Here is a 25,879-nt window from a genome sequence, read left to right as displayed (position 1 = left end):
AAATTCTAAAGAGAGATAACAGTCCAGTGAGTAGCCATCCACTTGTTTTTTTATGCAAATTAAATAATATCGAATGAAAAATGCCATAAAGCAAAGAAGTTTTAGATCATTTCCGCCACATTTTTCCGCTTTCTTTGCAGACATGGTGTCAACAAAGACTGATATAAGTGGATGATCGAGGAGACGAGAGACTTTTTTAAATTTGATTTACGAGCGAATTATAACGGCTATTTAAGATAGCAAAAATCTAAGAAATGCCATAACGTGCATCTGCATCATCATAGCGAAGTTTTGATAGCGTCGTTGTTGTCTTAGTATAGCTTGATATGTCACTATCAGCTGGCACATAAGCACTATTACAACGTGTGCAATATTAATAATTTGTAGACGGCGCAATCCATTTTGGCTAGCCAAACTTTGTTCACAAATGTTATCTTAAATGTGATTTAGTGTGAAAATTAATGGAAACACCTTGAAAAGTCTCAAATCTATTAAATATACCAGGGGTGGCCAACCAGTTCAGCATTAAGAGCCACAGAAAAACACGCACCATAGCAAAAAGCCACAACACATGCAGGTCCACATTACAACAGGGTTTTTTTCTTACTTAGATTGTCTCAGTGGGAAACCTGACAGTCTTTGTTATCCACAATCCTTTTTAGGTCTTGATGTAAGTTGTGGCCACTCGAAGCGACTTCGACTTTTCACTCACTTGTCACTAGAGGGGCTTTCAAACAATCTGATTCAGCCGTGAAAGGGTTAATGAGGAAGGTGATCTTTCCTCAAGTTGCAGGATCTGTCCATAAAAAACTATTTTAAAATAATTGGCAAATGTATTGGCAGATGCATTCAAATGCTTCTTTTTTTAACTTATGTGAAATGTTTCAAAAAGTAAATAAAAATCCACCAATAACACAGCCCCCAGCCACACAGTAAGCGCCTCAAAGGAGCAGGCAAAGAGCTGCATATGGCTCAAGAGCCACAGGTTCGCCACCCCTGAAATATACCAATTTGACCGCAAAACAGAATGTTCATCAGTCAGTACGCACCGGGTTTTATTCGCTTTAAAGCCGTTGGATGGAAACACTTTTTTTAGGGCTTTATTCGCATGAATGTTTTTAGCGAACTTTAGATGATACAACTGACAAGTGGATGGAAACATATAGCTAGTGATCCAACAGGCCAGTCAAACTCAGCACACTGCTAACCAGCATATCAACAGACTGACTCAACTGAAAACCAGCTCTCACAGTGTAAAGTATAGACCTCAAACTCATGCCTTAGCACTAGGGCGGTGACGATATGGATTTTTTTCTTACTGCAGTGAAGAAGCAACCTATCACCGTGATATGGCAATTAACCACACCCCCAGCAGGCAAGCAGTAGTTTTAACCAGCAACTTTCTCCAAGTCCTACTGTGGGACCCCCAATGTATAAGTATAATCTCTCCAGTGTTTCCTGGGTCTGTCCCAGGCTTGTTTCCCAGCCAGTTGTTCCCGTGATGGGCTAAATATACAGTAAACTATGTCACCTTGCATGCAGAGCAACATGCTTTATTGTGCTCTTGTGATGTCCTGCATAACCTGTTTTTCGTGTGTAAATGTGGACTGTATTTTCATACAGAGTGAAATGGACATGATGGCGTGTGTTACAAAATAGCACATTAGCAAATATTTGAACGTTTGCGTGATTCTTCCTTCATATTGACCAGTTAGTGAAGGTTATATTGATAAACTAATGGGAAATATTTATGTAACGGTCAGAATGTCCCAGAAATATGTGACAATTGATGAAGATAGAAATGTTATGTTATTTCTTTCCCCTAATACTTCCTGTTTGTCCAGAACCTGTTAAAGGATTTACGCACCTCTTTCCTTTAATAAAGTATCCAAACAGTATTTTTAACTTAAAAAGTGTAACAAAACATGGAACAGTGGAGCAGCATCTATTTCTTAGTGTGTTGAGCCCACATATCTCCAAAGGTAGCCAAACTACATCATCTGTCATATTTAAATGAATCAGCAGTGCTCATTATGAGCTCCACCTAGATCATTCAACTCGTCACCAAATCATAGAGTGGGCCAAAAGCTTAATTATGGCTACATGTACTTTATTTGCATTCTTATTCTTTCAGTCACTCTTTACTCAAATAATGTGGACATTATATTTCACACAATGATATTGCAAAATGTTTACATCCTGTTTTGTTCACACATTTTCTCTGACAACTTATCTGTTAGAGAACAGGAGCTAGCACTATAGTCAGTTTTATTCTAGTATTTTGTGCCAGCCATCCTTTTTTCCATGTATCTCCCTCTCTGGGTCACTGTAATTATGATGGACCAATTGGGGATTTCTGAATTCCAGCACTGACTGCAATGCTGTATTAACACAATGTATGAAAGAGACCGGCACAGAGAAAATTTAAGGGCTAAAATGATATTCACTGGAGGGTGAAATGGAGGAAAGAACACCAATGTTGGAGAGGTGCTGACTGCCAACTGTAAACACAGATACACAAATAAAAAAGGTAATTGCAGCCTGAATGAAATATTTCATTAAAAGGGCCTATGTTAACAATGCAGATGCCATGAAGCCCAAAGAAGACTGCGTTATCAAAACTTATACTCTTTTACTAAATTATTTTATTAATTGAGGCTGCAAGTGCAATCCCATATATTTTTGCGTCATCTAACATCAGCCACTGTAGTCAACACTTCTATAACAGACAACGCTTTAAAAGTATGCCTGCACTATCTCTTTATCTGCTGTGATCTGTGCTAACTCAAGATCCTCTTCTAACAGGATATATGACGGTCATTGTCCTTGAGGCTGCAAATATCAATATGGGTTCTAAGAAGGCCTCATATACATATACATATACATATACACACACACACACACACACACACACACACACACACACACACACACAAATAGTCTGAGTTTAAGTGTCACTGTCCTTCCGTTAGTGTCTTCCTAATGTAAAATTTGGGTTAAAACGAACTATTATTTGTATTATAGATTAATATGTCAGACATTTTTGACAGCAGACATTTTGGGTTGTCATAGAAGGAAAAGCATAATACATTAAAATTGACTGCATTCCATTTATGTGAGCTACTTTCCCCTGTGTTTTTTCTACTTGATAAATCAAAATTTCTGCCATGAAAAATGTCTTATGTCTGTGATTAAATTATTAATAAACTAGTAGTCTATGAAATGTCAAAAAAGCTCCATAGAGCAAATTTTCTGATTCCCTTTGAACGTTTAACATTCTCAACATTGTCAAGACAGTCAATGTGCCTTTTTACTATAAAAGATGAATGTGGTTAGACCGATGAAGGAAACGCTTTAAAACTCGGAGAGTAGTTTTTAAGTTTTCATTTCAGGCCCAAAACTCTCCCAACCCAAATGTCTATGCTCACAACAGAACAGCAGCGCTATCTCTACTTCCGGGTTGTCAGCCAATAAGAATGAGCCACAACAGAGGAATTCACCAACCGGTGAGCATCATTCAGAGACATATACAGATACACCAAGAGTCTGACAATAAATGTGCGCATCCATACAATATTAAATATTAAGCTTGATAAATTACAGCAGACCAACCCATTCAACAAAATGCTTAAACTAACAATGCTAGCAATTAGCAAGTATTTCCCTGCTGTCAATATGTGGTAACAGCTAATGCTAGCTCGATGCTTCATTCGTCCTCAACAAAGTTATCAGGAGTCAAACTAAAGCTAATTTTTTAAGTTCGGAATATACGTATCGGTCTCTTATGCGAGTAACATCTCGATGTATAAGAAGGATTAAGGCTTATTACAACACTATAGCTAACGTGCTAAATTGACATTGCAGTTGGATAACTTGATTGACGCTAGTTATGAGAGTCGCTTGGTGAAATCCAGTCAAAAGGCCTTTTTAATGAGCCTGATAAATAACTGCACTTCCAGCAGCGAGTGAGCAGGCTCGCTAGTCAACTTTTAAAGCCACGTCTCATGCAGGCAGAGGCTCATCGGTTAGCTAGCAGCTAACCATCCCGGCGGCTAACTAACGTTACTTAGCTAGCTTAACGTTAGCTTGCTCTTGTAGGTACAAAGCAGCGCACATTCCAGGGCTGAAATACAAACGCTTACCAGCAGTACAACCGTGACGAAGCGAATATCGAGAGAGGGAGATATTGCTTTTAGTTTCATTGTACAGTGTAGTTATTGGAGGTGGTGGTGTTGAGTCTTCCCAGTTTGTCTCGACGATGCTCTTCTTACTGCTGCAGGAAACCGACGGCGAACCAATCTCACGGTGACCACGGAAACGTGAGTGACACTTCCCGGTATTCGCTTGGTTTTGTGGGTAATGCAGTTTTTGAAACCGACAAGCGGCTGACCTGAATGATGGAGAAAACTCCCATCATGGAGGTTTATTGCTTTACAATAGTAACGGGAGTTGTAGTGTTTTGTCATCCATACATTGGCGATTCAACGGGACTGCTTGGAAGAAAACTTTCCTAAAAGTTTAATCTGAGAGGAAATCAAAAGGTAAATATAACACCGACGAAGGAGGAGTGGAAAGGTCACGTTATTAATATACAATAGCATTAACATTATACTTAATGTATCTACTGTCACACATGCGTTAGCTACTTCTGTAGTACGTTTATGAATAACGTTAACTGATTTCTCTTGAGCAGAGGGGAGTTGCATCATTACGCTTCACTTTTTGTAATACTCTGTCCGACATTTTTTCACCATCTAGCAATGCGTTTTGAATTTACTTTGCACAAAACTTAGTTAGAAAACCTTTAGATAATCTGACGCAAAATACCTGCAAATATTTTACTTAAATCCAGCAAAGCTCTGTATGTGTGTGTGTGTGTGTGTGTTCGCGTGCGCGCGCGCGCCCGTGCTGCTTAATCAAACACAGACTTCACAACTCAATAACAGAGCCTATTACTTTATTATAATTATTATTGCACCTAATCAGATTAGATGAGAAGACTGGTTAACACAAATAATATGTCATTCTGAGGCAGCCTCCCTCTTCCTGTAATCAGTACTGTAGCAGTGTAATGCTGGCAGTTATTTGTGTGAACAGGTGGGCTTGTCTCAGCATGTGAGTGATCCTCTTTCTCTGCCCCTGCAGGAGCCAAGATCAGGGCAGGTAGGGGACCTGGACAGGCATCCACACCCACGAAGAATGGACTGAACTAAGAAACATCTGCTGAAGTGTCCCCCTTGATTCAGCTATGGTAAGAATCCAACACACAAAGATCAGGTACCCATATTTAATTTAGGTTTATAAATCCCAGAAGAGTTTTATTTCTGTAGTAATCAGGTGTATCTGTTGGTTGCTGTACTACCGGTTTATAATTCTCTCTCTAGAGTCAAGACCATTGAGACTATGTGGAACAAACCTAATTGTGTGTGATGAAACAGCCTAATTGTTAAGGAGATTAAGGTGGAATGTTGAATTGAATCCCAGCATTAATATTTTATGGGCTAAAGCTGTCCATAGGGGGTTCACAGTGTGTGAGCAACTCACAGATGGAGTCAGAGGAAGATTTCTCTCTTCCTGTCTGAATATCAGTCGTGGAGAAGAAAGAGGAGCATAATCTCTTTCTTAAATTGTTAATGCTGGGAAATAAGTACAAAATAGCAATATCACAATATCCAGAAATGCTTCTTCCAGTATTGATATATATCACAATATCTTCTGAGGTATGAAAAATCACTTGTTGAGTTGTCTATACTGTCTTTGTTGCATTATGCTATATGGTTATGTGAATTCAAACTGGAACAAATATTTCTAGTGCAATTCTCAAGTATTTCATTCATCACTCTTACTCTTAATTTAGACAACAAACTTGTACAGCACAACTAAAAATAAAATGAAAAACCCAGCCCTACTCTATGTGTTACTACTATAAGTTTACTGATATTTTACTTGCAGAAAATATGTATTAGTGTAAAGAATCTACTTAAGGCAAAGTAAAAAGCAGCCAAGTTTAAATTATTCCAACTAAAAGTTGCAGTTTGATAATGGATGTGATTTATGGATGTGATCTTTCCCATGTGGATAACCGTTCACAACTGGGTAGACATAAATAGAGGTATTTGACCATTAGTGATGTTTCTGGAAAGGGTTTGGCATGTAACATCAACTAAAGTCCTGATAATATACTTGACTATGCACTAAAATGGAGCACATGAAAAAAGAAAACAAACTAATCTTTACATTTGAGAAGCCTTAAAGGAAAATGCCGACTTATTGGGAATTTAGCTTATTCACAGTAACCCCCAGAGTAAGACAAGTCGATACATACCCTTCTCATCTCCGTGCGTGCTGTAACGCTGTCTGACGGCTCCAGCATTAGCTTAGCCTCTGCTGGCCTGATGCCGCTGGAGCCGTCAGACAGCCTTACAGCACTCACGGAGATGAGAAGGGTATCTATCGACTTGTCTAACTCTGGGGGTTACGGTGAATAAGCTAAATTCCCAATAAGTCGGCGTGTTCCTTTAACCAAAAACTGGGGCTTGTCTAATAATGACAGTATTGATTAGAAATTGTCTTTTTTGTTCTTTGTAGATTGTCAAATTGAGGTACAGCATAATGTCTTCTTTTAGTGCTCCAGTCAAATCCGGCCTGTTGTTAGATTAACTTTTACTTTATTTCACAGTCTGTGTTGTGTCTTGTACTCAGCCTATGAGTAGTTATTTTGGTCCGTAACCCTATATGTATATTTTGTGAGGTAATCTTGTGTAAAGACACTGCACTACATGCAGCACACACCCATACTGCTCTCATTGCACTCTGATTTCATCTGTCCATCCTCTCCTATTTTGCCCTCTCCTCCCTTTTCTGTTTTCTCCATTGATTTTTTTGTTTGTTTTTCCAGCTGATTATGTCCCTGTACTCTGATTCGCCGGTGGGCACATTGCTCTCTGAACTTTAATTGGACATTTAATTAGATCACAGTTTTAGTCCAATTAGACTTAGAGGTGTTGAAAAAAGGATATGGAGGGCCGAAGAGGATAAAGTCCCCAAGCTAGTCTCTGTCTCCCCTCCCCCTTCTTCATCTCTCCCCTCCTCTTCTCACTCTTTTTCTTCCTCTGTCTTTTTCTGTCCGCCTTGCCGACTCCTGAATTATAATGATTGATATTCAGTGAAATGAATGAAATCAAAGCTAAAACAAATTATTTCTTATCTATTTCATATTCCCTCCCCATCACTTAAAACAGGGGAATACTGACTTGTGGCACAGAGGCAGTCATTGTTGCGGCTTGACTGACAGCCAGTAATCCAATTCTTGACAATCATATACCGGGGAGCTTTTTGAGTCGTCCAACTGGATTCACAGTTTGCGCTGCTCCTGCTGCATAGCATATAGTCTCAAGTCCACATCTCCGAGCAAAGGTGTTTTGAGACAGGTGTTATTAGTGCCTCTGATCAATCTCTAGTACCGCTCGACAGTCTGCCAGTCACAGCAGCATCGACCAGCACACACACACACACACACACACACACACACACACACACACACCACAAACATTAATGACATGCTGGGCAGAACCCTATCGACTCAGTGTAGTTCTCCGGTATGATATCACTACACTTAATGAGACTAAGCTAGGCCTCATTACCAGCAGTGCTCACTTAGATGCCAGTCAAATGCAGGGCTATTTGGCACCAGTTTTAGCTCCCCTATGGTTCCGCCCTCTTCCCCCTTTTGTTGTCATAGTTCTCACACAGAGCTCTGACTCAGAGCATAAACAAAACAGTGCCCCATTGGGCCAAAAACACATGGGCAAATGTAAACACACCCCCAGACATATATGCACACACTTGCACTCAGGTGTAAGTCCTTGGAGGACACAAGTTAATCTCTGTGTCCCTTGGCCTCAAGCAGAGACACACACACATCACCTCCCTTTCTGATTCCCATCTACCCTCCAATCTCAGGAGAAAGATAGAGAACCAGCCTGTACTGTTTTCCATACTTTACACACCATACATCTTACACCTCAAATCTGCACCAGTGATTTGTGTGTGTGTTTCCTCTCTATACGTGTATATATGTGTGCATGTGTAGATGGTGTGTGTGAACGACAGGCAGCAGGCAGGGGTGTTTTAGCCACAGGCTTCACTGCCTGACCCCCATGGCTGTGAGATTGACAGCTGTGGTCCCACCTAATTGCATTACTCTCCCAGGTGATTGGCTCACACCCTGGGGTCTCATTTGTCAGGATGCATTGTGGTAATGATGTAAATTAGCAGATCTGTGTGTCACTCAGCCTTCTAGCCCCCTGCTGATTGGGCGTGCTGTGCCCCAGGGCCCAGCCCCCAGCTGAGGAAGCCAGCTCATTGGTCCTTGGGGAACCAGGAAGTTCCCTAGAAATAGGGCCTTACAGATCGGGCATCCCTGTGGGTTGATATTATCCTTCCTCCCACCTCTTTACCTGTCAGTCAAAACTCAAGGACTGATCCCTGCAGCCTCTACACTGTTATCCCGAATTAGTTGACTTTACATTGAAACCCGTTGCCTTAAACCGTTTAAGTTTTTACACAAGGTGAAACTTAACAGGTTAAGTTGTATTAACACAGAACAGTAAGTTGATGCAGTAGACAAATCAAGTTTACATTAGTAGTGATTACTAAAAATCATTAGTAAATATAAATTATTTTTTTCTGGAGTCATGTTGCCTAAAATCAGTATGTTAAGTTGAACATGCAAAGAAACATTACAAATATAAAACATTAGGTCACTACTAAAGACATAATTTATTTATATAAATATTGTTTTTTTTCCTTTATGACAGTATGATTTTAAGAATTCTGTATTCAATACATACGTTCCTACATAACAGAAAGGAAAACAATCAACATAAAACATTAACATTTTCCTACGTACTGTGCTGCATAGAATGAGTCACAAAGGAGTCAGCGTCACTGACTTCCAATCTGTATATGGCACTGAACGCTTTCTCGCTGCCCAGAGGCCATCAGTCCCCACCCGGGTCTTGTCATGGTACAACAAATGTAGATAAACATGAACACTAAATCAACCATACAAAACTAAAATCCAGATAACATAAATGCACACCCAACATTATTAAAACACACTTCAACTAGGACGGAAACCGTTCAGAACATATATTTTTTTCCAATGAGCCTTTGCACTGCTTCAGCGCAGAACAGTTCAAATGACCCCGCCCCTCCCATACAGAAACTAAACATCCTTAGTTGTTGCTGCTTAATAAGATCTGTGCACTGCATACTTAAGCTGATTATTACAAATAACTAATGTGATTTAGTAATGAATTTGGTTTTTAACAAAACATGAAAGGAAAAAGTAGTGACCACTAAAAAGTTTAATTACAACTAAATCTGTGTTTACAGTGTATCTCCTATCTGACACACACACACACACACACACACACACACACACACACACACACACACACACACACACACACACACACACACACACACACACACACACACACACACACACACACACACACACACACACACACACACAAACCCAAACAAATAAACAAACAAACACACATAGAGACATGTAGGTGGAATAGGTACCCTTAATAGCCGCATGCTAAGACCTAAAACACAATCTGTCATAACTGTATTAAGATACTTATATAAAAAGTGTGTGTGTGTGTGTGTATTGTCTAGAATTGAAATAAAGGCCACAGGCGCAGGCTCTGTTCCCCACTGCTTACCCAGCATGCCTTAGCTAAGTCCTCTATCAAAAGCAGACACCTTCACAGTGACAGACAGCTAGAGAAACAAATAGACAAACACACTGTTCACAAACACATACACACACACACACACACACACACTTTGACTCTCTGGTTTCTTTGCCTGTCTGTCTCAATGGCATCAATTGAAGTGTTAGTTATGTTATACTACGCATCCAATGTGTGCAGCAGTGTGTATTACAGCACTCCTGTAGTGTTGCTGAAAGGTTTTGTGGGAGTTTTTGGATTCTTTGTTAAACTCACTGCGGTTATATGAGGCCGAATATGAATAAAGCCTAAATAATGTCAGCATCAGCATGAATCAATACTCCTACAGATGCACAATCACTTGGTCTGCACCTCAGCCCGTGATCAATAGTTGACTCTGAGTTATTGTCTTCATATTAACAAGTGGAGTGCTCCCTGAGGAACACGTATGAATGGCTAAATGAGACCACTTCAAACCTCTCAACAGGACCTGGTGTTGTTTTTACACCCTCTTTTGTTTGATTTCAGACACTGCATCGCAAAAGCCTTTTTAGCCAAATTTGGATGCACTGTAGGAGTTTCTAAAACACTCAGGTCCTTATGAAACTCTAATTGCCTGCTTTTGGCAATATGAATGTCCCTCGCATAGATTCAAGTATTGACTTCTGTCCCTCATGTCAGTGTTTGGCCAAATTATGATTTTTTTTTTCCGGAATCTAAGATTATTCATAAATCAATTCATATTTTTTGTGGCAGCTGGGGGCTTTCATATTGACTCAAAAAATGCAGCAAAATAAGTCAACATAAGTAAAGCAAAAGTTAAGAATGAGCTCTTGTCAAGATTGAAAAAAGGTATGGTGAATATCAGTCCTGATATTGTAAGAGGATGTAAGAGGATGTTAACATCAGAATCATGATATTACTCTCTCTGAAAGTGTGGCCATGTCACCTCTGCCATTTCTGCATGTGTTAGATATTAGTGTTTGCAGACTGTGCGTGTGTATGTGCTCATGCACGCGCATTACTGACTGAGTAAGTGTAAATTAGAGATGTTTAGAGATGGTTGTGGTTGATTTTAGTAAAGCCCCTGTAAAAACTTTCTCACGGAAAATAACTTCCCATGACGTGGCACATGTGCCCAAAGACACACACACCTTTTATGTGCAGCTACCATCCTTCTTTACGTGCACACAGACCTACTTTGCAATAAATGTATTAACTAACCTGTATTAAGTCTCCGCCACTACTTGGCAGAGCGTGAGAAAGCAGCGAGCATGATGGGTAATTGCCATGCTGCACGCAGTGTCTACAGGAGAACATTTTATGAGGTGATGGCGGGGGGGGGGGGGGGTTTAAACAGTTTTCAAAACTGTGACCGAAGTAATTAGCCTGCCTATACTTTATCAATATTTCCTATCAATTCCTATAGTAGTGAATCAGATCTGTTTGTGTGCCCGATGAAAATGTCTTGGAGAAATCTCAGATTGTGGCATGAGTTTGTGCCTTTAGCGTTTGTGTGTTTAGGGGCAATAATTGATTTCTGTGTTGTGCCCCGCAGGGCTTGTCCCACATCTCTAAACCCACACACACACACACACACACACACACACACACACACACAGCAAGGCATGCTGCAGTATTAATGAGACATGAATAAGACATGAAGAGAGACCCCCCCCTCTTACATGCTCACACAGGGTCTCCCCCTGCCCAGCTGCTTCCTGTCTGCAGATTACCCAGCTTTCACTGGGCTCTGGTTAAGTGGGGCCAGGAAGAGATTTAGCCCCCTCAGCAGGAGCAGACACACATATACACTCACAAGCGCACACATACAAACATGCGCACACACTCCCTACTGTAAGCAAACATCGGAAAGTATCTGTAAACAGGCCTTTAGGTGTTTGTTATCTGCATGGAATATAACTATTGGGCAACATTTTAAATGGTGTCTGTGGATGTGAGAGTTAAGTAATATTTCTTTAAATTTTAGTTTTTTTGTGGGGACTGGGAGTGTTTTCGAAATTTCCATTAGCAGTAGCAATATAAACATGACTTATTATGGAATTATGCATGAACAACTTAAGTGTGATTATGTCCAGTTGTGGGGTGTTTTTAGGGTTAAATGAATGTTAAGGAAGCAATCTAGACTCCGCTTAATGTCACTGTATTAAACAGCTGAGTGTTTGTTCATGCAGGTTGAATTATTGCTTCTTGGTTACCTTCTATATGTTTGTGTTGCAGGCCTCAGCGACGTCCAGCCCAGGACCTGCATCTTTGGGCTCGCAGGTTCATGCTGCAGCTGTCAATGGAGATAAAAGCGCCCTCCTTAAACTCATCACAGGTAGGCAATCCGCTTCTAAACATATTACAGGTTTATTCACTACATAAACTGCATCGCATAGAGCACACAGAGCCATCAAGACACCCCAATCCCACAGAGTTCAACTCACATTAATGAGTAGTAATGTGTTGCTTTATTCATTTCTATAATAAACATTTCTTTACATTTGCCACATCTGTAGAAAGTTTAGAGTGCAGGGACAGCTGCAGCAGCTGGCAGGAGTTTAGGGTTTTGCATAGAGAGATTACAGCAGAGCAGGTGCTCATCAGCATGGAAGCTGGAACCATGGTCCTTCTGCTAAAAGGATGGTCCACCCTTTGGTGAAGGTGCTGACATTATGTGGACATTGAGCCATATTGATATTTAATCTTGATAATGCAGAAAAAGAGTCTTGCTCAGGCATAGAATAGATATGTCTAACAAAAAATATATGAAGAGGGAGCGCCTGGCTCACCTGGTAGAGCGTGTGCCCCATGTACAGAGGCTCAGTCCTCACTACAGCGGACACAGGTCCAATTCCAACCTGCAGCCCTTTGCTGCATGTCAATCCCCCTCTCTCTCTCCCCCCTTTCATGTTTAAGCTGTCCTATCAAATAAAGGCCTATACATGCCAAAACAATCATCTTTAAAAAAATATATATGTATATATATATATAGGAAGAGCATCAATTGATCATTGCACATTCTTTTACTCTTTGCAAGGAGGTGACCTGGTCCTCCAGGTTATCAGTGTTAACGTATTTCCTTATGGCTTCCAGGCTCTCCAAATAAATAGAGAAACGTGGAAGTGGAATTCCTATTAAACACAAGCAGTAAAAGACTGCATTTTAAGTACAAGGAGTTGCCTTTTAAAAATAGTTTATAACATATTCTGTCACAAGCCACATAATTTTACTTTGCAAATTCAACGCACATTGACTCAAATCTTGGTCTCTAGTAGGGCTTACCCTCTGACTTTAACCTTCAACTTTGCTTTGTGTGTATGTGTATGTAGCAGAGCCCTCGCTGCGGGACCGTGAGGACCAGTTTGGCCGGACCCCTTTGATGTACTGTGTGCTGGCTGACCGCCTGGATTGTGCAGAGATTCTGTTGAAGGCCGGAGCCTCAGTCAACAAGACCGACCACAGCCAGCGCACCGCTCTGCACCTTGCCGCACAGAAGGTTTGGACATCCACAAATACACACACAGACTGGAGCACACGCATGGCTATGGCATAAAGTTGACAAAGTTAATTTACAAGAATTGATAAGTGGATGGATTTATAAAGATGGAATGAATGTGAAGACTAAGATTTAATGGATTTAATGAATACTTAATGGCAAATAGAGTAATTGTGACAGTCCAAAAGCTTGAGTGGGAAGCCAGTGCCCCCTAGTGGCTGTAGTTATAACTTTAGGGCTTATGAGGTGTGTGTGTGTGTGTGTGTGTGTGTGTGTGTGTGTGTGTGTGTGTGTGTGTGTGTGTGTGTGTGTGTGTGTGTGTGTGTGTGTGTGTGTGTGTGTGTGCGTGGGGGGGGGATTTATAGTCCTGCCACACACACTTATGTCTTATAAATTTGAGAATTATTCTACATTAAGAAAGTCCTGTTTCACAGCATTTTGACCACTAAAACCTATGAAACGAGAAGAGATTAATGTTATCTTCACTGCAGTCTTGACTGAGGAACAGTCAGTGGAGACAATAATAATGAGACAGGGTGGTCTGTTGTCCCTTGCGGGATGTAGCAGGGGAACAGTGGGATGTGGGACTAATAATATCTCTTTACAACTCATTTATTTATTGGGGCCTTCTTTTATGAGCGTACTGATACAGGATCATCATATCATTGAAGAAAGAGGCGAGGTAATTAGGGTCTGTCTAATAGCTGTGCGTGCGTGTGTGCGTGTGTGTTGGGGGATGCTAGTGATAGGAAGCCCTGTCTCTTTGACATCTGATCAATAAACGGCTGAGACAAGGGAGAGAGGCCAGGGATTACCGATCTAATTGGACTGAGAATTGGGAGGACGGGAACACACACACACACACACACACTCACAGTCTAGATGCATGCTCACACACAAGATAGATCTGTCAGACTGTGGTCACAGGATGGCAAATATACAAAACACACTCACATGTGTACATGGTCATGCCCACATGGACACACAAACCCTGTCGTCCAGCGACAGCTGTTGCACAATACATCACCCGACGGCCCAGTGGTGAGAGACCAAAATTGAGGATGATGATGATGTGGAGGGGACGACAGGCCACTGTTTACTGTTTAACAGCTCATCACAGACGCTGAACAGAGAGGCAGGAGGAGGGAAGATGGATGGCCTACGGATTGAACCAGACACAGCTCAAAGCCTGGGCAGTGTCTGTGTGTGGGAGCGTGTGTGTCATTGCTGCTTGTTCATGACTAATATTGCATTGGTGATTTCTGAGCAAATTTTGCTTGTGTGTCGCAGGGGAATGTGCGTTTCCTGAAGCTGCTGCTGTCCAGGCGTGCTAACTGGCTGCAGAAAGATTTAGAGGAGATGACCCCACTCCACCTGGCCACCCGACACCCCTCCCCAAAAGCCCTCGCCCTGCTGCTTAAACACATCGGACCTGGAGAGGTTGACACTCAAGACAAGAACAAGGTACTACAGTACAGATCCACACAAATACGTTGTTGGAAGATGGTTTGTCTTCACAACTGTCCATAGTTTGTCCTCAGTCAGGAAGCAGCCAGTCTGGGCATCTGACCAATAACCTGCGAAGAGATAACTGACAGACTGAAGATAGTTTGTTAGAAGCAGCAGGAATTTGAGGTCAAATATACACATAAACACTGAGAGGCTTGCTCACACAGCAGTGAACAATTTAACAATCTGTGGCTTTGTCCTGTGTTCTGATGATAAGACCACAAACACAGTGTCCTTTGTCTGTTGGAGCTGATGTGTATCTGACATCAGTAGTTAGTTTTGTAATAATCCAATATGCATCATCGTGTCAGATGACAGTGGTTTCAGCAAATCTCAGAATAGCTTACTAACCGTCACAACGGCAGTATCTAAAGTACAATCTCAGCTCAATGCTAGATCTTCAATAAGAGCTTTGTGTAGCATGTTGCCCTCATTTCTTTTTAACGTAAATGAAAACCTCAAACCTGGTGTTACAACAGCCCCCTCTGTTTTGAAATCCATTCATTATCTTTGGTTCTTCCTTTTCATCTCTCTCTCTCTCTCTCTCTCACTCTTTCTCTGTGCAGCAAACCGCTCTCCACTGGTCGGCGTTTTATAACCGACCAGAACACGTCCGCCTTCTGATCAAGCACGATTCCAACATTGGCATCCCAGACAGCGAGGGCAAGATCCCTCTGCACTGGGCAGCGCACAGTCAGGAACCCAGTGCCACACAAACTGTCCGCTGTATACTGGTACAAACTATTGTACACATACACATGCTCTCAAGATAATCTGTCATCATCATCATCATCATCTATCCTCACCCGTCTGTGTGTGTGTGTGTGTGTGTGTGTGTGTGTGTGTGTGTGTGTGTGTGTGTGTGTGTGTGTGTGTGTGTGTGTGTGTGTGTGTGTGTGTGTGTGTGTGTGTGTGTGTGTGTGTAGGAAGCAGCTCCCACTGAGTCCCTATTGAACTGGCAGGACTATGAGGGGCGGACACCTTTACACTTTGCCGTTGCCGACGGTAACGAAGCAGTGGTAGAAGTGCTGACGTCTTACGAGGGCTGTAATGTGACCGCTTATGATAACCTCTTCAGAACACCGCTGCACTGGGCAGCTCTGCTTGGTGAGTCAACAGGATGTATGTGACCCACTGCAGCCTGAATGCCAGCTACACATGACATGACATGAGAGATTTCAGGATATGTGGAAATTATGACCACTTTCCACAAAACATTCAGGTCAACTGAATCAAAGCCAACATGGACTAGTAATTTCCCGCATGATAAGAACATGTTTTATTTAGTTTTAGCCACACTAGCAGCATGTCTCTAGGGGATGTCAATGTTTGTTGGTCTGTTGGTCCACCACTTTGGTCCAGACTAAAATATCCCAACAACTATCTCGTGAATTGTGGTACAGACATTCATGGTCCCCAGAGGATGATTCATACTGACTTTGATGATCCTTTTGATGACTTTTCCTCTGGTGCCAGGTGACATTCCCATCTGCCTCAGCTGTACTTAGTGCTAATTAGCAAATGTTAGCATGCTAACACGCTAAACTAAGATGGTGAACATGGTAAACATAATACCTGCTTAACATTAGCATATTAGCATTTTCAGTGAGTATATCAGAATGCTGACATTAGCATTTAGCTCAAAGCTCTGCTGTGCCAAGGTGCAGCCTCATAGAGCTGCTAGCATGGCTTTGGACCCTTGTTTCTATGGGTTTATGGTTCCTACAACCTGTTTGTGTAGCACCATACAAAGACAAATACAGCGGTAAATATTTGTGTAAATAGTGACAGTTGATTTATGTTGACTTGATGTGTTTTTTTTTTTTTTTTGCTTTTCTGTTAATAGTTTTGTAAACTGTAGGAGAATATACTGTAGTTGAGCAGTGGCCTCTGCTCCTAACAACACACATCCCACTAATGTACACATGTGTTTTTCAGGCCATGCCAGAATCGTCCACCTGCTATTGGAGAGAAACACATCAGGCACTATTCCCTCAGACAGCCAAGGAGCAACACCCCTGCATTATGGTGCTCAGAGCAACAATGCTGTGAGTCACATACACTTACATACAAAGCTGGGGAACCCACTGAGTCAGCATCATGCACCTTTATCTAAAACACAATATTGCTGATATTGAAATAAAGCTGTCTCATTCTGTATATTCAGTATCCTTCTATAGTCCCAATGAACTATACTGCACAAAAAAACAGTTGTCTTTCTGTGTGTGTCTGTAGGAGACAGTAGGTGTGTTTCTGTCCCACCCGTCTGTGAAGGATGAACCCGATCTGGAGGGGAGGACAGCCTTCATGTGGGCCGCTGGGAAGGGCAGTGATGATGTCATCTGCACAATGCTGGCCCTCACCCCTCACATTGACATCAACATGGCCGACAAGTACGGAGGCACCGGTGAGCACCTGAGAAACAAGAGGAGCCACTGAGTCTCCTTAACTGCTTTGACCCACACTCCCATTCTTCCCCCACCTCTAGCTCTTTTCCCAGGCATGGCGACATAAACACTCTGGTCATGATACTGTACACAAAGACGCACACACTTTTATTAACTAAGCCTGCTGCCTGTTTTAGGCTAGGGGTGATGATGTCACAGGGAATTTCCCCCAAGGGGCTAGAGAGACTGCAAAACTGAGGGAGAGAGGGAAGTGATACTGTCAGCAAAATTAGTGTGAGCCCGCTGAATAGACCCCCACCACTGCCTGCTCTGTCCTCTGACACACACACAAACGCTTACTGCCATGCTGACCCCCGAGGCTGTATGGATGTATAATCTCCATGGCGATAGCCCCTCTGCTCAGCCAGGCGGTCATTGTTTATGCATGCATAACATGCAACGGTTGAGTCATCCTAATGAGACGGTGTGAAGGGCAGTGGAGTTGACTGGTGCCCAGATCACTTTCATGCACTTGACTCTTGTCTGTGCTGTCTGGGGACTGGAGAGAGGGGGCAGGAGGGGTAGCCACCAAGACAAGAGGCTCAAGTTCATTGCTCCTCATTAAATATCTTTGTCTGTTTAACTGGCCATTGACCAGGCTTTAGCCACAGCCCAGAGAGGAGCTGAAGTCAAGGGGAGCAGTTGTCCTGAGGGTGTTCACTGTCCAGTTAGATTCAGGACCACTTATCTCAGGATATATTTTTTTTAATGTGTTTCTGTATGTGTGTTTTTTTACACAGCACTCCATGCTGCCTCGCTGTCAGGCCATGTGAGCACAGTGAAGTTGCTGTTGGAGAGGGGAGCAATGGTCGACTCTCTGGATGTGATGAAACACGCGCCGCTGTTTCGGGCTTGTGAGATGGGACACAGAGATGTCATACTCACACTCATCAAAGGTTGGTGTAATTGGTACATACTGTATGTGCAAGCATCCCAATTATCTCATTTTCTGTTCCACTGTGTTCTGAGTATTCATCTTTACCTTACAATTTTAGAGTCATGGCAATATTAAAGTCCATGATTATTAAAGTGTTCACAATAAGTCTCTAAGTACGTCACCTCAACTGAAATGTAAATGTAATGAATAAAGGTTCTGCACGTGTGGACCTGGTAGACGTAGATGGTCACACCGCTCTGCATTGGGCAGCTCTGGGAGGGAATGCGGAGGTCTGCCAGATACTGATGGAGAATGGGATTAGTCCCAATGTACAGGTATGAATGCACACATCCGCAATATACACAAAACCTTCAGGATCTATAAATCCCTGTTCAATACTCACATTTACCACTACGAGGATTGTAGATTTATCTCCCATTAATTGCAATCAGAATCAGTTGGACAGCTGAAGCACCATGTCCAGAATCAAAGGATACATGTGGAAATTAACCACACTCTACTGCACTGCTTCATGCGCAGGGAGTATAAAATCCAGATCAACCTCATGAATCCTAAGCTACTCTTTTGATTGCCCTGCACCTGACTGTTAATGTTGGACTTCTACTGGGCAGGACCAGGCAGGACGGACTCCTCTGCAGTGTGCTGCTTATGGCGGCTACATCACCTGCATGGCTGTTCTCATGGAGAACAACGCTGATCCAAACTTACAGGACAAGGAGGTAAAAATCTATTCATACGCGCAAGCTATGTTGAGCTTTTGGACACAATTGAAATTGTAATGGGTGCTCTTTTTATGGGTGTACAGGGGCGGACCGCTCTCCACTGGTCATGTAACAATGGTTACCTGGACGCTGTGAAACTGCTGCTGGGCTACAACGCCTTTCCTAATCACATGGAGCACACTGAAGAGAGGTGAGGACAGAGCCTGTCAAGAGGAGGAACTGGAGGTGAGGAGAGGGGGGAGTAAAAGTGGAGAAATATATGAATGACACTGGTGTTTGTGTCGTGCAGGTACACCCCTCTGGACTACGCTCTGCTGGGGGGGCACAGTGAGGTGACTCAGTTCATGCTGGAGCACGGCGCTCTGTCCATAGCAGCCATCCAGGACATCGCTGCTGCCTCCATCCAGGCTGTCTACAAGGGCTACACCGTCCGCAAGGCCTTCAAGGAGAGAAAGCAGCTCCTCATGAGGCATGAGCAGTTGCGCAAGGATGCAGCCAAGTGAGAGATGATCACATGCATATACACACTTTCAAATTTGTGTGCGTAGACATATAGAGCCACTCATACTGCAGCCTTAGTCGTTGTTTCTATTGAGCTTCATGATGCTCATACGCCTGACTCTCAAAAACATCCCTCATGCAATACCTTCTGTGTTTAAAAATGAGATGCATCGTGTCAATCACTCACTCCTGTCTCTGTCTTCTTCTTCTCACCCAGACAGGAACAGTCACACTCTCTCCATATCTATCTTTCTATCTGTCGTCTATGCACACACATACGTCTTCCCCCTGTCTCTCTCTTCTGGTTTGTTCTCCTTTTGTCATTTGCTCACCAGTCTCACCTTTATTCTGAATGCTTCTGAGAGGCCAGTTTGTTTTTAAAAGGCACATTAACTTTAACTTTATTATTTCAACCAGGCAGTTTTATTGAGATATAAGTCTTTGATGAGATGTTTTTTCTTATAAAATAATCAAAATATCTTGCCTTTTATCATTTTTTTTTCCTGATTAATGACCAAACTGTGACCAAAGGTTTTATGGTTGCACAACTTAAAAACTATCTTTGAACAGAAGGGGGACCTGGTATTGTCTTGACGTGAAGTTGCAATTTTGCCTGTGTGGTCAATTTTTATCTATACGTATGTACTTGATGGTAAAATAATGGAGCTAAAATATATGAGAATTTTTTGATGTAAACACAATGTTTAAACAGCTTAGAATTTTTAATTAGATGATGAGTGGACATTATATATAATGATGTGTATTAACCCAAATATGTCAGTGTCACCATATCCCACACACAAATAAAATAAAATCCCTTTTAAAACGAATGTCCAAACATTTAAAAGAAACTCTAAACATAAATTTTCCGCTTGGCTGTTCATGTGGTGAATTTCAGACAAAACTATAAGCTACCACCATTAAATCAGACCGCTGTTTTTGTTGTTCAGGAAGCGAGAGGAAGACCAGCGGAGGAGAGAAGCTGTGCGGAAAGTTTCTGTGGCCACTGCAGAAAAACGGAGGGTCCCTTTGGTGAGAACAGAGCAAGAAAAGCTCTCCCTAGTGAACATTATAGAGGACTTATCCATGAATGACTCAGTGGTGGAAACAAAGAAATCATCCAAAGCTGAACGCGCTAAAAGCAAAGAGGAGAGACTCAAAGGTACAAATGTGCAGAAATTCTTTTTCTGAAAAATATTCTTAAAGTTTCTTCGATGGAACTTGAATATCGTAGGTTGACCGTTATGATATGGTATTTATTGTTCATCACTACAGTAATTCAGAGTATCTAGATCATTTGCATAAGGTGTGATATTGATTATACAAAATGACATACTGTACATGAATGCTCAAAACTCCAAGATACTTATACAACTGGTGTTCTGTCACCAGCCCACAAGAGCAGATCTTCCAGAAGAAGTAAAGCGGCTGAACCACATGTGGTTCCTGGTGCTTCGAGCCGAGACTGTCATGTGAGCTGTGACCCTGTGCCCGGTGCTCTCCAGACCACCAGGCTGATGGAACTTCTCTCTCCTGCCAGCTGCAGCCAGCCACCCAGCCTCAAACCCAGACCCCCCTCTATGCCCAAAATCAGGGAACGACCTCCGTCAAGCACATGCATTCCTTTCACAAGCATTGCAGTGACGGACCAAACTGACACTATTACCAGAGAATGCGTCCCTCTAAAAAAGAGAGACGCTCACATGACTGTGCAGACTGCCCCCAGCAAGACCAATGCTCACACCGCTCAACAAAAGCAGAGGAACCTCAAGGAGCAGACTTCAGAAAAGGCCGCCACCAAAGAACAAACTCACACTCCGTCATTAAGAAGCAGTTCATCTTTAGACCACAAAAGCCCTTTGAGAAAGACTCAGTCTGCCACACACGCACCCATCTCAACACGCACGCATATGGAACACAACAAAGAGCAGCGCAGGAGGCGGAACGAGGCCGCACGCATCATCCAGGGAGCATGGCGAAGGTGAGTTTGCATGTGTGCGCTTGTGTTTTTACCTGGAGGCTTCAGTAGCTGAAGCCTCTCTGGCTGTGGGAGAGTGGCAGTGCCATGTGGTGCCCACATGTGCCCTCTCCCACATACATGCCAACCCGTTCCCATCTCTCCTGTAACTGCCCCCGATGTTCGGTCTGGATACCATCAACACTTGAGCAGTGGGGGGGGGAGCGTGGGAGAGGGGTGAGACAAGGAGGCAGGGGACAGACGGGCTATAATCTAGAGCTTTCATACTGGTTTAACAAGAGGCTAAAAGTTCAGCCGTGCTTCTCTAATAGCTACCAGCAGCCTCTCTTTGCTTTTCTCTCTCTTACACACTCTGCGTTGCTCTTAGAGGTTGCCAGTCCGCCGTAGGAGGCCCTCTGTTTCCATTCAGTTTCACAATTAAATTCTGTATGTGCTGCCTATTAACTGCCTTAAATCAACTCTGTTTACTTTGTTTATGCTTAGTGAGTATTAGTGTGAGGACTTGCCAGCTTTTAGACCTTTGAACACAGTCTGAATTTTTTTATTGAACAGCATGCATGTGAATGTGCTTGCATGAATGTGCGTCTGCAGGTTCCACACACACAGACGGAGAGCGGTACAGGCCTGCGAGGAGGTGGAGTCAAGTGATTCAAACCACGGCCACAACAGGAAGAAGATGGAAATCCAAGCTCAACCCACCAAACTGTCAGCGAGTAAGAGCTCAGTGCTACAAAGTATCTATGGTGAGATCATTGCTTTTTTGCCTTACACACACTCAGCCCCAAAAAAGGATGCAATGTCACCATATTATATATATATATATATATATATATATATATATATATATATATATATATATATATATATATATATATATATATATATTTATTCCATACAACATCACAACATCACATGACAATTACAGATCCTAAACAGTCCTTGAGAGTGATGCTGTAGTTTATATCTCTGGTAGTGTAACAGCATATTAATCAGGGTGATGGCACGCTGTTTGGAAAGTCATTATTATAATGACATAACACAGTGCGTCAGTGTTTCCATTAGCTGACAGTGCAAATTCGCAGGTCAAAATTGAACAAATGTAAACTCAGAGCTGTGACTCCCTTAGAGCCAACTGGAGCTGACATCAAAACAGGAAACACATTCCTGAATTTGTCATGGGCATGGATTTCAATTAAAGTGAATGGGAGAAGGAGTAAATATGCGTAGTGACAACTTTCATGAAAAAAACTAAACTAACAATGATTTCATCCGACTAACAAGTGCTTGCGTAGCCAAATCTTAAAATAGCTGATTCATCTGTGCAGTAGAGTGTCATTGTTGTCCAAAAACTATTAAAAGAACATATTAATGAGCCCAACTGGGTGACATATTGCATCATTACAATTAACACAGCCACTGTTTATTCTGAGTAAATCCCACATTTGCCATCCTGCTGACATAAATTAAATACTTGTGCACCACATTCGCAACTGAAAGTAGTCCCCAACACCATTTACTTCTGTTTAAATAACGAGTCTTTAAAAAAAATGAAACTATGTATTTGTGACCTATTTGCAAAGATTTACATCCTCAGTGGGAACAAATGGTCTTTGAGCTGAGCGCCACAGACAGGGTAAGGATGTCAGAAACTACTGGGAAATTCAAAACATATAACAACATATATTACAAGTTATCAAGGAACTGTTTTTTAAGATCTCTGACGTGATCAACTTCAAACATGAAGGAAGATTATTCTATTGTACTGCAGCAGAATAAAATAAATCAGAATAAACTCTAAACTATTAAATCTGTTGAACTACCTCTTGTGAAATCCCTGTCTTTAAATTGGTGATAAGTGGCTCCCTTAATAAACAGGAATTTTTTGACGTTTGTTTGTGACTACTAAGGATAAAAAACAAATAATATGAAGGCCCTAGCGAGAATTGAACTCACGACCCCTGGTTTACAAGACCAGTGCTCTAACCACTGAGCTATAGAGCCTTTATGAGGCATAAGACGATCAGATCAGCATAATGAAGACTACACCCTGGACAACCATAGGTGTGGGACCTGACTAGCAACAAGTTACAGGAGTGTCCTGAGCTATGTAATGCAACACCAGCTGATTGAATGCAGAAACAGTTCACATGTGACACATGTGAGTGTTTATTTTTATTTTTTGAATGAAACTATATATTTGTGACCCACTTGTAAAGATGTACATCCTCAGTGGGAACAAATGGTCTCGGAGCCAAGTGCCACAGACAGGATAAGGATGTTGGAAAGCACTGGGAAATGCACTGTGGCCTCAGGTATTTTCATGGGATATATTGATTATAACAAAAATAATGAATATCCAACAAAAAAAACAGCCTTATCCTTAAATGATAAACCACCTGTGAATCACTTGTGGCTGAAAATAGCTGCTGCACTGCTCTCTATAGGCTGAAACTTTCAAGCATGCGGTATGTCAGGGATGTCAAAGCCTGTATTGGTTAGCATGTGGACAGATGTGCAGCATTCTCTTAAGTTGCAACCTTTTAGAGAGCAGTGCAACATTAGCCGTTTTCTAAGCCACGTTTAGCTCTTGAATACATGGAAACCCCACATTGTAAACAGAAGAAACTCAGAATCAGGATGGTTGTCATACCAGTGTAGAACACGCTGTAAGTGACAAACTATGGGAACAGGAACCTGTGTATATGTCTGGGTGATGCTTTAATCCACATACCAGGGCAGTATCAGCCTGGTGCCCTGTGTGGAACCTCTGGTAGGGTTTCGCCCCACAGACAGGCCTGACCTTCATCACACATCACCAGGTGATGATTGGAGAACGGGCAGAAACCTTGCTGCGCCAAAACATACAAGCATACACGTCGTCACCGCTTACAGACAGACCGATAGACCCTCTTGACGTGGTTTTCCCCTCCCCTTTCTCACCTCACCTCCCTCACCTCACCTCCCTCTCTCTCTCTTTCTCCCCTTCTCGTTCCTTGACAGTCCTGGCACTGTGAAAAGTTCAGAGCTGTCAGGGGGAATGTCAGACGACTGCGTAAAGCTATCAGCTAAACACACACACACATGCACACACAACCCAACACGGTGCCACACACACATTCATGAGACAAATTTTTTTTCCCCACTTATACTCATTTTCTTTTCTTTTTTTTTACTGAGAAGACAGACATTTGACACATAACTTTGGGTCACACTGCTTTGTTAATCACCATAAACCATTTTTAAAATTGCTTTTTATTTTTTTTATCTCAAATGTAGTCATATCTGTTCATCTATCTGTGAATAACATTGAATTAAAAATGCATTGAGAGAGAAATTAATTTTTGCATCCCAGATAAAAAAAAAACTATACATGTCAAATAAATAATTGCTGTGTGCAAGCTTGATTGATTTGTTGATCCTCTGCACTGGAGTGCAAACTTTGCACGTTAAAAACACAATCAAGTTGAATTAGTTATTCAATTGTGCTCCTTCAACACATTCGACAATTACACATAAGATACCTCTTCTGGAACCTGTGTGTGCGTTTAGTCTGTGATAAGTAGTTGATACACTGGGAGTTTTTGTAATAGTTTAGGTGTTAGTTTGTGACCATTAACTATTTAAAACATGTTAAAGGCCCTAGTGAGGTTTGAACTCACAACTCCTGGTTTACAAGATCAGTGCTCTAACCATAGAGCCATTGTCTAGTACAATGACAACAAACAACCATGGGTGTGGGACCTGACTAGTTCAACATTTTACAGGTGCATCCTGAACTATGGTACGCGGCATTAGCTGATTGAATGCAGAAACTGTTCACCTGACTGCAAATCTAAATGAAAATATCATCCAATCATTTTTCTTTACTGTCCATTAGGCAACTCTATGGCCAGACGAGGGCGTTCACTTCGGGGCTCTCAGTCCCAGCTACTCCTGGACTTGCCTTTACGCACCCAGAGCCAGTGTAAGTGAACACATACACTAACAGTTTTAATAAAGAAGTCTCTACAAGGTAATTTTATGTGCTTATTCTACAGTGAGCGCTACTGACTGTGTGCACCTGACTGAGGCCATGAATCAAGCCAAGCAGTACTCGTACCACCTGAGACCACATAGTGCTGGACAGGGGACCAGAGGCCGGGCAAAACATTGAACACACACACACACACACACACACACACACACACACACACACACACACACACACACACACACACACACACACACACACACACACACCTAAAGTTCTTTGATGTTTTCTCAGCTGGCTGGCAGCATTACCTCTATAGAATTACTTTACACATTGTTCGCTCAATGGGCCAAGCTTTCTAAAATTAAGCCATATGACATCAGAGCCATGACCTCACAGGGTGGGGTTAAGTCTACAGAAATGGTGCGTGTAAAAGATAACCTTTCATCCATTGTGGAATGAACACATATACACCCCATCTCCCTCGTTCTTGCACACACACTGAGATAACCTTTCCTCCTGTTGTGGTGAATGAGGCAGTCTATCAACAGCCGGTCATACAGATAGCCCACCTGCAGACACACACACACATGCAGACACACA

General features: G+C 42.1%; 2 protein-coding genes and 1 non-coding gene across 5 annotated transcripts in view; 1 reads left to right on the top strand and 2 right to left on the bottom strand.

Annotated features, from left to right (window-relative positions):
* erp44 (endoplasmic reticulum protein 44) overlaps positions 1-4,342 on the bottom strand; it is a 12,427-nt gene extending 8,085 nt beyond the window's left edge. Inside the window, exon 1 of the mRNA XM_028581117.1 lies at positions 4,143-4,342. Within this exon, the coding sequence (XP_028436918.1) occupies positions 4,143-4,202 (60 nt within the window). The 5' untranslated portion in view covers positions 4,203-4,342. The remainder of the gene's footprint in view (positions 1-4,142) is intronic.
* On the top strand, positions 4,086-25,879 carry invs (inversin). 3 transcript variants are annotated; one of them, XM_028581115.1, is made up of 20 exons: positions 4,086-4,541; positions 5,146-5,251; positions 11,991-12,090; positions 13,085-13,251; positions 14,542-14,715; positions 15,327-15,494; positions 15,687-15,867; positions 16,699-16,808; positions 16,996-17,167; positions 17,948-18,103; positions 18,298-18,419; positions 18,717-18,824; positions 18,911-19,017; positions 19,117-19,326; positions 20,279-20,490; positions 20,721-21,309; positions 21,898-22,049; positions 25,184-25,270; positions 25,344-25,459; positions 25,524-25,879. In XM_028581115.1, exons 2-19 carry the CDS (start codon positions 5,249-5,251, stop codon positions 25,457-25,459), a joined length of 2,934 nt encoding a protein of 977 aa, XP_028436916.1. In that variant the 5' UTR covers positions 4,086-4,541; positions 5,146-5,248; the 3' UTR covers positions 25,524-25,879. The 3 variants fall into 3 exon arrangements, with proteins under 3 accessions (XP_028436916.1, XP_028436917.1, XP_028436915.1); XM_028581116.1 differs by having other exon boundaries at positions 13,088-13,251; positions 25,344-25,879; XM_028581114.1 differs by having other exon boundaries at positions 25,344-25,879.
* Positions 23,235-23,307, bottom strand: trnat-ugu (transfer RNA threonine (anticodon UGU)). Its single transcript has one exon. It is a non-coding gene; the product is annotated as a tRNA-Thr (tRNA).

This window comes from Perca flavescens, chromosome 6 (genome assembly GCF_004354835.1).
Source record: "Perca flavescens isolate YP-PL-M2 chromosome 6, PFLA_1.0, whole genome shotgun sequence".
Taxonomy (NCBI): Eukaryota; Metazoa; Chordata; class Actinopteri; order Perciformes; family Percidae; genus Perca; species Perca flavescens.
Note: the sequence above shows the minus strand (reverse complement) of the source record. Positions and strands in the feature narration are given on the sequence as shown.

Excerpts from the sequence above, each read along its gene's own strand:
- invs (XM_028581115.1), top strand. Across the intron at positions 15,495-15,686 it reads AAACTGTCCGCTGTATACTG|GAAGCAGCTCCCACTGAGTC; the intron begins GTACAAACTATT and ends GTGTGTGTGTAG. Across the intron at positions 20,491-20,720 it reads CAAAGAGGAGAGACTCAAAG|CCCACAAGAGCAGATCTTCC; the intron begins GTACAAATGTGC and ends TTCTGTCACCAG.